This window comes from Austrofundulus limnaeus, unplaced genomic scaffold, assembly GCF_001266775.1.
Source record: "Austrofundulus limnaeus strain Quisiro unplaced genomic scaffold, Austrofundulus_limnaeus-1.0 Scaffold6, whole genome shotgun sequence".
Classification (NCBI taxonomy): Eukaryota; Metazoa; Chordata; class Actinopteri; order Cyprinodontiformes; family Rivulidae; genus Austrofundulus; species Austrofundulus limnaeus.
Genome location: NW_013952408.1, coordinates 1917485 through 1928870, shown reverse-complemented (window position 1 = coordinate 1928870; position 11386 = coordinate 1917485). Strand labels below are relative to the sequence as shown.

At 40.9% G+C, this 11386-nt stretch overlaps 1 protein-coding gene across 1 annotated transcript in view; it reads right to left on the bottom strand.

The window, feature by feature from the left end:
• Positions 1-10648, bottom strand: part of klhl14 (kelch-like family member 14) — a 14314-nt gene extending 3666 nt beyond the window's left edge. The window contains exons 1-7 of the mRNA XM_014030140.1: positions 9984-10648; positions 8385-9285; positions 6667-6788; positions 3099-3188; positions 2385-2463; positions 1827-2017; positions 559-717 (exon numbers count right to left, since the gene is read on the bottom strand). Of these exons, the coding sequence (XP_013885594.1) occupies positions 559-717; positions 1827-2017; positions 2385-2463; positions 3099-3188; positions 6667-6788; positions 8385-9262 (1519 nt within the window). The 5' untranslated portion in view covers positions 9263-9285; positions 9984-10648. The remainder of the gene's footprint in view (positions 1-558; positions 718-1826; positions 2018-2384; positions 2464-3098; positions 3189-6666; positions 6789-8384; positions 9286-9983) is intronic.
• Positions 10649-11386: the final 738 nt, after the last annotated feature.

The window sequence follows — 11386 nt, the reverse complement described above, 5'->3', positions numbered from 1 at the left end:
GAAATATATTTATGTTTGTGGTTGTAATGTGACAAAATATGGAAAAGTTCAAGGGGTATGAATACTTTTGCAAACCACTGTATATAGTCCCTCATTTGTGATGCCCTTGGATAAACAAAAATAAACAACACCCTTAGCATTTGCCTATATTGCCTATGCCACAGGCCAGCCTTGCTTGATAATGATATACAGTATTTATGTAGCTAAATAATTAGTAATGTAGTATAGTGTTAATAATTATCAAGGGTTTGAATAAAAACCCAAGTCTCAATCGGCTTTTATAAAACATTCAGAAACAACCTCAAAAAGAGAAATTTACATTTTAAAATGTCTGGTAAATGAAACAGAGTGAGCTGCTTTTTAACTAAACACACCTTCAAGTCCACAGCACACGTTTGGTGAATTTTTATTTTATTTTATGTCCGTACCCTGAATAATGAAGAGTAAAAAATAAGGTGCACAGAGTAATGAAGGCACATAATGGCAACATGATTTTTACTWATTAAAAAAGTACCAATACAGACCTCTTTGATTTCCTAAAAAGAGGTGAGTTCTTACCTTTCAAATGGTTTCCACCAATCGCATACAGGCGGTCATTCATCCCAGCCAGGGCGTGAATGGCGCGCTTTGTGTTCATGTCTTGTTTTCTAGCCCACACATCCATTACCGGGTCGTAGCAGTAGAGCCAGGACACATACTCGCCGTTGTGCACTCCTCCTGCAACACGTCGACGCACAATTATCCCATCATGTCAAAATACAACTAAAGTGCACAACATAGATGCTTCTTTATGACAAACTGGGCTTCAGCAGACAGGTGCACTTTAGTCCTGAAAAATATACTTTCTGTGTAACCCAGGAGTGACCAGGTCAAAAGGTTTTTACAGAATAAATCACTGGACAGAAACAGATTTAAATTATTGAGCCACGTGCACTTACACTTAATCTAATAAGGATGTGTAAATGCAATTTTTTCCTTTCAATTTTAGTTAAATAAGCACACGTAATGGCTGCTTTCTGCTCAAACAGAATGAGGCCACCAGTTTAGTGTCTTTGTTTTTATCTGGTAAGCCTAAATTTCCAAGGGTTACTGGAGTTTGGATGATTCACCGCTACAAAGCTCTGAGAGAGAAGGTTTCAGTTTGTGACCTTCTGCATTCATGCAATGTGGACAATTGAAATGAAAAACACTGAGACCAAATGTGTGATTTCCAATAAACTCYAAGGAGTAGAGTTGTTATGAAAAGTTAATTAGTTTCTCACCCCTCCTAGAAAACTAATATATATATTCCTCTGATGTTTAATGTTGACCCGCACCTGTTATAAGTGCTTTATTTACATTGAGACCAGACTATTTACAATTTTTAGAGGAGTACTACAGCCTGGATGCAAAATTTACTATGTGAAGCCTTCAGTCTCTCCAGAAGGAGCTGCTTGTCAGCGCTGCTTGGGGCTGAAAACAATGTAGCCTGAGGCTGAAAACTACACGTTCAACAATAAAAGCATGTGGGGGTGTGCAGATAAGACAGAAGTGATCCTGCAGCCCATTCATGTTTTACAGGCAAGCAGCTAGACGGGGCCTCTTAAAAAGAATTGTTGGCAGGCACACTGCACCACCTTCTGACAAAAAAAAAAGAACATGTGTTCAAAGATGTTACATCCTTTTATTATAAAATATGTTTTCTTCCATTTCATGTTCTTGCTCATTAATTGTAATTTAGCCAACATAAATCTGTAGTTTGTATGGGCTTTTAAATTTAGCACATGTGTTGCTGAAGTCTTGTTGAAATGAATAATGTGTGTCTGAGTGATGTCCTCATCCCAAACCTGAAATGTAGATCTTGCCGTTGTGCACTGCTCCTGCATGGGCAGCTAAAGGCTGCGGCAGAGGTGACACGTAGTTCCACTCGTTCGTCTCCAGGTTGTAGGACTCCACGCTGGAGAGGTAGCCCGCCTCATTCCTTCCACCAATCACGTACAGGTGCTTATCCAGGCGGCAGGCAAAAAAACTGGCTCTCCTGGGTTAGAGGAGGAGGAGTCAAGCAGACAACATCACTGATCTGGCAAAGGCATCGTTCACTGTTGGTTTTTTGCAAGTTACTAAGCCGAAATTTTTAAAAATTGCGGAATTTTTTTCAAAACAAACAAATAAAAAAATCATAAAAAATAGTGAGCTAGTTAAGTGTTGATAAGCCCAAACACAAGCATAAACATTAAATTAACTTTTGCACATACAGTAATAGTATTTCACAAACTTGTGCAATACCTTGTTTTGGTTCATTTTATAAATGTAGAGTTCTACTCTTTTGCTGGAGTCAGTAGAACAGCGGCTATTTTGATTTGCTGTTTTTTCAACATTTCCAATAAAAGCAAAAATATACACACCTTTCCTGCATTGGTGGCAGCTGAATCCAGCTGTTGAATCTGGGATCATAGCGACTGACAAAATTGGTGCTGTGCTTTCCTGAAAAACAGAATAAAATCAAATGTGATTCAAAAGATTTCGCAATTAAAGCTTTTAGTACAAGGCCGACTTCTAAGTTAACGGGTTTTTGCTCAAGTTTTTAGGAGCATGAACATGGCATGCTGGTTCTCCAAAATATTTTCATTGCACATGATACATGCTGCTTTTTAATGCCATTTTTGATATAAAATAGCTTTTTTTACAGAAGTTCAAAGATAGTTTTCTGCTAAAAACTAAGTAAACTCAATGCTCTCTAACTGTATTTACTTGACCATTGCTCCTATAGCTTATTAAGCACAACTATTATGTAGATTTTTTAAGAGCATTTACAAAGTTTGTCTCTTAATAAGAAGCTGTGCTGCCACCATTTTACAAAAAGCAAGTTTAACACTTTGACACGTTAAATATTTCAGCGTTAACAACAGTTATTTATCAGCGCCAATTATTGACAAGTGTTGATAAGAGTGCTGTTTGTCCAATTTGCTCTAGGATGAGTGTGTTACATTAGCTCTGATGGGTTTGAACCTGCATAAACTCTGACAGAGGAACTCCTCCAGATGTAGTAAATAATTTAAAATAATGTTGCTGTGTAAAACCTAAAAGAAAAAAAAGAGGAACGCTTTGTTTCAAAGTACCGTTGGGGTTCCACTGATCCTCTCCGCCCAGCAGCAGCAGGAAGTTTTCCACCTCCACCACGCAGTGATGAGCGCTGTTGTAAGGCATTACTGAAAGAAAGAAAAGATAATAAAAAGTTTRTTATAAATCGTGTGGATGAAGCAAGAAAAGCACCACCATGTGGTGGCTCCTCCTCCTTTGGCTGACTCACCAATATTGTTTTTTAYAATTCATAATCAAACAAAGAACTCCAGGATTGGCAGCTAGAGTTTATTTTACAATCAGAACTCAGACAGTCTGGCAATCTGGATCACTCTCTCCGAGCAGCATCATAATCCTTATATTTCTCTAGTTGTGTCTAAAACAAACATATAACAACAAATTACTGAACAGGCATTAGCGTCACAGATGAACATGTTATCATACCAAGCTCCAAGTAATGTTCTGAGTCATAATGGCAAAACCACTGATAATCACGATACGTCTGTTACATTTGCAATTTTCTGCCTCAGCAGGCCAAATTTAGCCTTTTCAAGATTTTTTATTCCATTTTTATCCATTGTGTGCTTCAACTAATGCCCACAATGTAACAGTGTCCATATTTTCTGTTACAATATGATGTATCTGATGATAAACTGTGCATTCCATGAATTCAACTAGAGTTTATTGTGTGTTAGTGTAGTTTAAAAATCAAACGTCCACAGGCAGAGGGGGGCAGGAGCCATCAGGGAGGATATCCTCCATGTATGTTTTTTGTGATCTCCTTCATCATCTTCTGCTGAAGTGACCCCATTGAGATGTAGAGAAATGGTCTTAGGTGACAGTCATAATGAACATGATCGTGTTCACTCAATAAATCTCAGGCCCGGTGCTTTCTGAACACAAATCAGTGAAATGTTAAAGCCCACCTGTCTGTCTCCATCAGTCATTTCCACTGTCACCTCCCCACCGCCTGATGGATCACAGTTGCCGCAAAATTAGACAGCCTTGAATCTCATTTCTTTCCAATTGGCCTCTCCGTGCAATCTCACTCAAGCTGGCTGACATGTGCCGCCTCTCGACGGGAGGGGGAAAGTCTCAGATAGGAACTAATACTACAGACACTAAACACAGATTTATCTCAAACGAGGGGATTAGGTTGCCTGCCTTCAGTGCACCTCAAAAGGCGAGTGCCATACAACTGCCAAATTCCCTTACATGCTATTTACATTATCATTCAGTCACAGCATATAGGACACGGATGGATGGCTTTTTATTTGGTGTCTAGTGACTTGTACTCATACTAAAAAACATCTTGTACTGATGTGAGAAGAAGATTATTGGTTTACTGTATGCTATAGAGCCATAGTATCTGAGGTACTCTGAGGCGATTTGAAAAATATGAGCCTCTGGTGAGCAGCTGAATAATACGAGATTATGATATAATGAAAGAGTCCTTGTGCAGTGAAAAGAAGAAAAAGCATATMAATCATGTTTCTCTTCTCCAGTGAAATATTACCTGAGGAAATGGTTTAAATTTATCTGCCTTTTTGTCCCCCTCTCAAATAAATCCTGTGCTAACCCCTGGGGGGGTCAGCAGAKGCAGGAGGGCAGGGTGAGCACGTCCTCTATGAGGTGGACTCGATCACTCCAGTCTACAGTGAGCTCTAGGGCTCACTAGAGGGAGTCAGAAGCCTCTGCATTGAAGCGACAGCAGAGCTCGGTTGGATGACTTCACAGCTAATGCACCACTGCTACTGGAGCTCTTATGTGCCTTTAACGGCAACAGAACTGCATCCCACCAGATACTGTATTATTAATTTGTTCCAGGCCAGGCTACAATACCACGTGATACATATCTGAGTTTTTAATAACAAGTTGCTTTAGAAAAAAAAGGAGAAAAGAAATGGTCAAGGATTGCAGCTGAAAAATCGGCCTGCCTTTGTTTTGTGTTTGGCCACGCTGCTGTGGGTACACTAGATGGCAAACTTTACACTGGAATCAACGAGCAGCGGGTCTGTCTGACACAACGAGAGGAATCAGATTCTGCCCAAATTGTGTTGATGAATGTCTTAATCAAAGGCTGTCCCTCTCAGGTTTCGCCTCATTGAAAAGTTATGATTGAATGTTAATAATCTTCTATTCCACATCCATTGTGAGGAGGGCTACATCAGATGTTCACCGATGTGTTAAGGGGATGATTTTGCAGTTTTGTCCTTCCACTTGTCCACGGACCATTTGAGTGTTAACTTTTTTTTTTAGTTTTGAGCGATGGGAATCCCTATTGACCTTTCGCTTGTTGCAGTTTTATGCCCATGAGTGTGAGTTTAATGAGAAAATGACGAGGAGGCAAACACCAGCGAGCTTTAGGCTGTTATGTATRCAAAGCGAAAATGAACCTTGAAAAAAAAAATCTGAGCTTAAATACCAGATGGCTGGCAAGAAATAGTATTATTTGAGCAGAGGAAAAAAAACATGTTCAGGACTGCAGGTGATGTTCATTCAAAATCATGATTCATACGAATTTGAGCCACAAAATGAAGCTATAATCTGCTCAGGGCCGAGGTGACAGAGCGCAGAACTATGGCTGATATGTATGAATGGAGAAAAGCAGCTGAGATATGACTCCATGAAAAACAAAGGACAAGAACTCAATATGTCCAGCAACAATGATGCAAAGGAGAAATGTGTTTTCCCAATAGCTTCGTTCTGACCTTTGCAATATCGCAACAATATAGTGGTGAGCCTTAAAAGGTCAGGGAAGACAGGGAGAGAAGGAAGGAAAGTGCACTTTATTGAGGTGAAAGCGGTATGAATGCTTTTTTTTCTTTACAAAAGGTCTCATATGTTCTGTACAGACAAACTAAATTTGTACAATAAYTTAACCCCATTAGTGTTAAAGATGCAGCTTCTCATAACTTTTCTATTTCCTTCTTTGTTAATCAGTTTGTGAATTGATGAATTAAAACTTCATTTGCATAGCACTTTTCACAGCCAATGGCAACCAAAGTGCTGCACAACAGAATAAAAATACAATCAGATAAAATCAAGTAAATACTAAGTAGAAACGAATACATGTTTAAAAAGAAAAAAAAGTTCAACATGAATTCATTCATCATGAATGTTCCAATAAAAGCTTTTTACAGTTGAACTCATCCTCAGAGTGACACCGAGTCAACAGGTTCATGTTAGCCTGAGTAAATTTAAGTATTGATTAACGTCAGGGAATGACCGTTAAAATCTATTGAAGGCAGATGTTTTTACTCATTGTTCCATCTTCGCCTCTYATAGTTCATGTGATTCGGGTAAATCTCGTTGTGCATCCTGCCAGCATATTTCAGCAAAAACAAGAGAAACCGGGCATGAAGCCGTACACCGCTGTGAAGTCACGCTCTGATTAAAAGCTTATATTAAAAGTGATAGTGATACATTATTACCTGAAGGATTTAGGGAACTCTGTACCCCTCATTTTCTGTGGAAATTAACCCGTGTTAAAGTCATCCATACGAACAACCATTTCTCGTCATAACAGCACGCTACAACAAGACGCCTCGGGTACGAAAAAAAAAAGAAGAAGAAGAAGAAGAAGCAAAGCCTTTTGCAACTCACTTGTGAGGATCTTCCACGTCTTTTTTTCATCATCGTAGTATTGGACCAAATTGCTGGGAAGACGATCAGGTCCAGGAGGCAAACCCCCCACCAGAAGCAACATTCTCTTATTGGAGCGGATCCTGTAATTTCAAAAGTAAGGCTAATATATACACATCAAGACTTAATCATCAAACATATTCTGTTCCCATCATCAGCATTTCATGTTTAACTTGGCCGAAGCTCATTATATGAAAGAGTTAATCAGAAATAAAGAACAAAAAGCATGACTGAAACAATATCCTCTCTCTGTCCAGGTGCACCAGCTAAACTCGAGGCTACTTATTAGACAATACACTGCCACATTCATTACAATTAACAAAATTTGCTCAATAGTGCATGTTTCCTTGTGATGTATTATTGAATGGTTATTGCACTCTAAAGATATCTTTTCAATTAGCTGTGAAGCGTAGATGGTCCTGCAGGGTGCCATGCTGGAGGCTAAAAGCACAGCGGAGTCCATAAACCTGCCCATACAACGTCTCCATTTCATTGGCTACACTGATTCATGTGACTCCCTGAACCAGTGCTGAAATGTTTCCTGCTTTTTGTAAATAGAGCAGGTCTTCAAAACTGCACAAATTACTGTAACATAATGACTATTATAAGAATCAGTAGGATTTAAACACAATCACTTTATGCTAGAAATATTAAGATTAAATGATCTTTAAGTTTAGATACATTCTGTTTCTGCTTTACTTCTTCATGCTTGGGTAAATCCCTGTTGTCCCTGCACATGCTCTGAGATATGAGCCCATTCAGACGTATTTTGAGGTTATTCTGATGCAAATGAGACCTTGGACATAAATAATGGTGATTAATTGAGAGCAGAGAAACAGCAGCATATTAGACTAATTATGAGGATTCCTGGATTGCAGCTAATTTAGGTACATACGTGGGAATGGATTCATTATTCGGATAAGACGTTATGAGTTTCTGTTCAGAATCTTGCAACAGAAATGTACAAAGTTTAAGTTCTCTACTGGCAATGCTCTTACAGTTACGAAGCACTAAAAATAATTCTACTTATTTTCTTAATTGTTTGGACAGAAGTTCCATGAGCAACATCAACTTCTTTAAGAATGCAGCTTCTTAAAGTTCAGATCAGGACAAAAATGGATGTAAGACCAGCAGCTTGGACAGCAGTGGGATAGGGGGAAAAAAAAGAATTGTAACAGCTCCTCAAATGCTCTAACGTCATACGTGCAAATTTTCTTTCATTACATTTTTTCCCTCCTTGCAATACCAGTAACAAGGGACCCTTTTGCTTGGATCATAAATTTTATGCAATTACCATGTAATTACCATGGCAACTATTTTCATTTCAACATTTCAAACTGCACTGAGAGTTTCTACAAATGAAATGCAAAGAAAAAAATATTTAGATTGTTGCATCTTGTTCAAACTGATTAGAGAGCAATTATGAATAGTTTTTTTCCCTCCTTTGAAAAGACATGTGACAGCATTATTAGGGATAAAAAAAGAAGGATCAGCTGTCAGTGTGTTTTACAGRAAACGCCCCACAGTCACCATATTCTGACCCCTCATGTAGTTCAATTAGCTGAAATAATTTGATTACATTTCATCACTTTAACTGTTATTAGTGAGGTGTTTGGGTGAATTTATTTCTGCCTGCTTCAGTTATTGAACTTCCTTCAGTTTATCTGCCTCCCCCTCACCTGCTGGCCGTAGTCTGTCTGCAGTGCTGCCTGAAGGGCATCAGGTGGTAGTTCATGGCATCCAGGAGCAGCTTCTGGCACACAGGGTCACTCCTCATGAAGTCAACAGACTGCACCCTCTCCACCAGCTCGGGAGCAGGTATGAGGGCAAAGCGTAGCCTCTTCATCAGGTCCGGGGCGTAGTGCATGCGAGTCTCCCGGTCATGCTCCAGCCAGAGGACTGACATCTGGAACAGAGCCAGCTCGGACTCCACCGGGGGCGGCAGAGCGTCCAGCATGGCGCACATCTCCTCAAAGTTCAACAGCAGCACATCCTCCACCAGGTACTTGTTGGCCAGCTTCTTGGTCTCGTCCAGTCCGTGCAGTGCCGCGATCTTACAGATCTGCTTGTAGTTCTGCACAGAGATCTGGTCGTTGAGGAACTGCACGCTCAGCTTGGTGATCTGGGGGATGTTGAGGATCTTGCTGACTGAAAGCACCTCTTCCACTGTGTCCAGGGAGAGTGTGACATTGGCAGTGTACAGGTACTCCAGCACTGATCGCAGTCCAATTGAGGAGCAGCCCTGAAGCACAAGGTTGTTGATAGGCCTGGTGCTGGGGGTCACCAGCTTGTCATCAGGAGAAGATGAGGGGGTCCCGCTGCTGCCCTGGTCCCCCTTGCTTCCCTCGTTGTTGATGGCATTATGGGAGGAGAAGAGAGATCTGAAATACTGAGAGCAGGATGCCAGCACAGCTTTGTGGCAGTGGAACTGCTGTCCCTGGGCAGTGAGAGTCACGTCGCAGAACAGCTGTTTTCTCCATAACAGGTTGAGCCCATGCAGCAAGGTGTCACTGTGCGTTGGGTCAAAGGTGGATGTTCTATCACCCGATCTGGACATGACTTCCTGACTGCGAACGCCACCTAGGCAACAAAAAAACCACCATGTGAGCCATTCAGGACTGATTTCTCAGTAAGTTACAGAACAGATCGCCCGTCCGTCTRGCGGCAGGCTTCCAACTTTGACGAGCTCTGGTCGTAAAGCAGCAAACAAAAACGCTGGAGCTCCCTGCCGCTCGTTTTCTCTTAACTGGAGAAGGTTTTAGAACAAAACCAAAAAACAAAATAATTATAATAATTCAGGAGGCTGGGGGGTTTGAAGGGCGCTGCCGACACGGATCCGGAGACGCTGCGGCGCTGCGCTCTCGCCTGACGCGGCTCAAGTTGTCGGTTACGCGGGGAGGAGAAACAAGAAGCCAGGCGCCACGGTGGACGGACAGCATGCAGCATTCAGCAAACACCTCTCCTCTCTCCTCCTGTCCTCCTGAGGACATTACACGCGTTCACGGAGTCATACAAAAGCAATCAGTTCGTCTCCGAGCCGTCAGGGCGCGTAAAACGGACGTGAGTATGAGAGAAAATCCAGTGAAATGCAGCTTTCGGGAAAAGTTAATTACAAAAAAACACGCGCAGATTTTGTTTGTTAGGCTTTTTTAAATATCTGTTTGCGGATTTAAACTTGACACGAGCGGCGAAATGCCTCCTAGATTCTCCAAAAGCGCCTCCTGTCTCAACGGAAAGATGGTGAGCAGCTTTTGGCTCAGAGAAGGATCCAAACTTACCTGACTTCAGCTCTTCACACACACACAAAAAAAGAAAAGAAAGTAATCTTCAGAGAGGGGGGGTCCCAATATCTCCTGAATATTCCTTTGTTCTTCTTTTTAAAAAGACTGTTTTGCCTTCCCTTTGTGGCGTCTCAAAAGAACCATTGATTCCAACTCTGAAAAGTCACTATTTTCGGGTTATTTGTTGACGTTAGATCATTTGTTCTTCTGAATTAACAAGAAGTGTGTGAGTGTGTGAGAGGGAGCTGTGCTTTCTGCAAGAGAAGAAGAAGAAGAAATATACGTGTGACAAATTATGCTACCAAGAAACAACACATCATTATCCTTGGGCCTGGGGCTCAGTGAGTCGTAACGAGAGTAATAGGAAATCCACGGTTGGGGAGAGAAACGGTCGTGCATGGCCGGTGGAGAGAGACCATGCAGGGGTATGGATGCTGGAGAGACTCGCAAAATTATGGCTCAAGGCTATTGTAAAAACTGTCGAGCGTAAATGACTGCGATTTCAAACATCTTTGGAAGAAAGAGAARAAGAAAGGGGGGAGAAGAAGGAGGAAGAAGGGGGAAAAAAGCCGAGTCTTTCCTCTCGCTGTTATAGAGAGAACCGTCAAGTTTTAGTGCGCATTGCTAATTAGTCAATTTCTCTCTGCCTTCACAGCCCGACGACTTTGCTGCTGAGCTGAAACTGCTAATTTCTGGGACCAGCCTTTTTTTGGCTGTGAACTGGATGGATGAATGGCTTGTCTCGCACAAATGACAAAAAGCCCCTGCCTTAATCTCCATCGCCAAAATAACCCCCCTCATCTGAGTCTGCTCCCACTAGTCCTTCAAACAGAAGGTGTTTTTGCACAAACTCAACTTTTGCATCCGAATCATGAACAATAAACATGAACAGACATTTCCATCAAGACAATTTAAAAGCATTAAAGTCTTCTTTTCATTATGTGGTGAGGGCATTCCACATGGCAACACACACCTTCAAAGTGATGTTAAAGTTGAGGGGGGGGGTTTTTTTTTGTTAACCTGAAACCCAGCTGCAGGCCTTAAAAACACAAAGGGTTTGAAAATTAATCCAGAATTCATTAGTGARCAGGTTATATTCAAAGACTGCACATTTTCATCTCCAGAAATGCACCCAATCTATAAAATCAAACCTAATGCTTAAAGAAAATAAAGATATTTTATAAAGAAATGTGTGTGCTTAGTGCTTTGTATTGAGGACAACTCTCAGCTACTACCAAACCCAAATTTCATCTGATATCTATAAAATTGTCAGAGTTTTAGCTCTATTTGTGATGTGTAATGTTGATTAGCTGTAGCAGCCATCGTTTATTGGGTTGACTCCAAAAGTTAATCAGTTGTAGATGTACATGCAGCAATTACTTTGTGAAAGTTTAACTAAA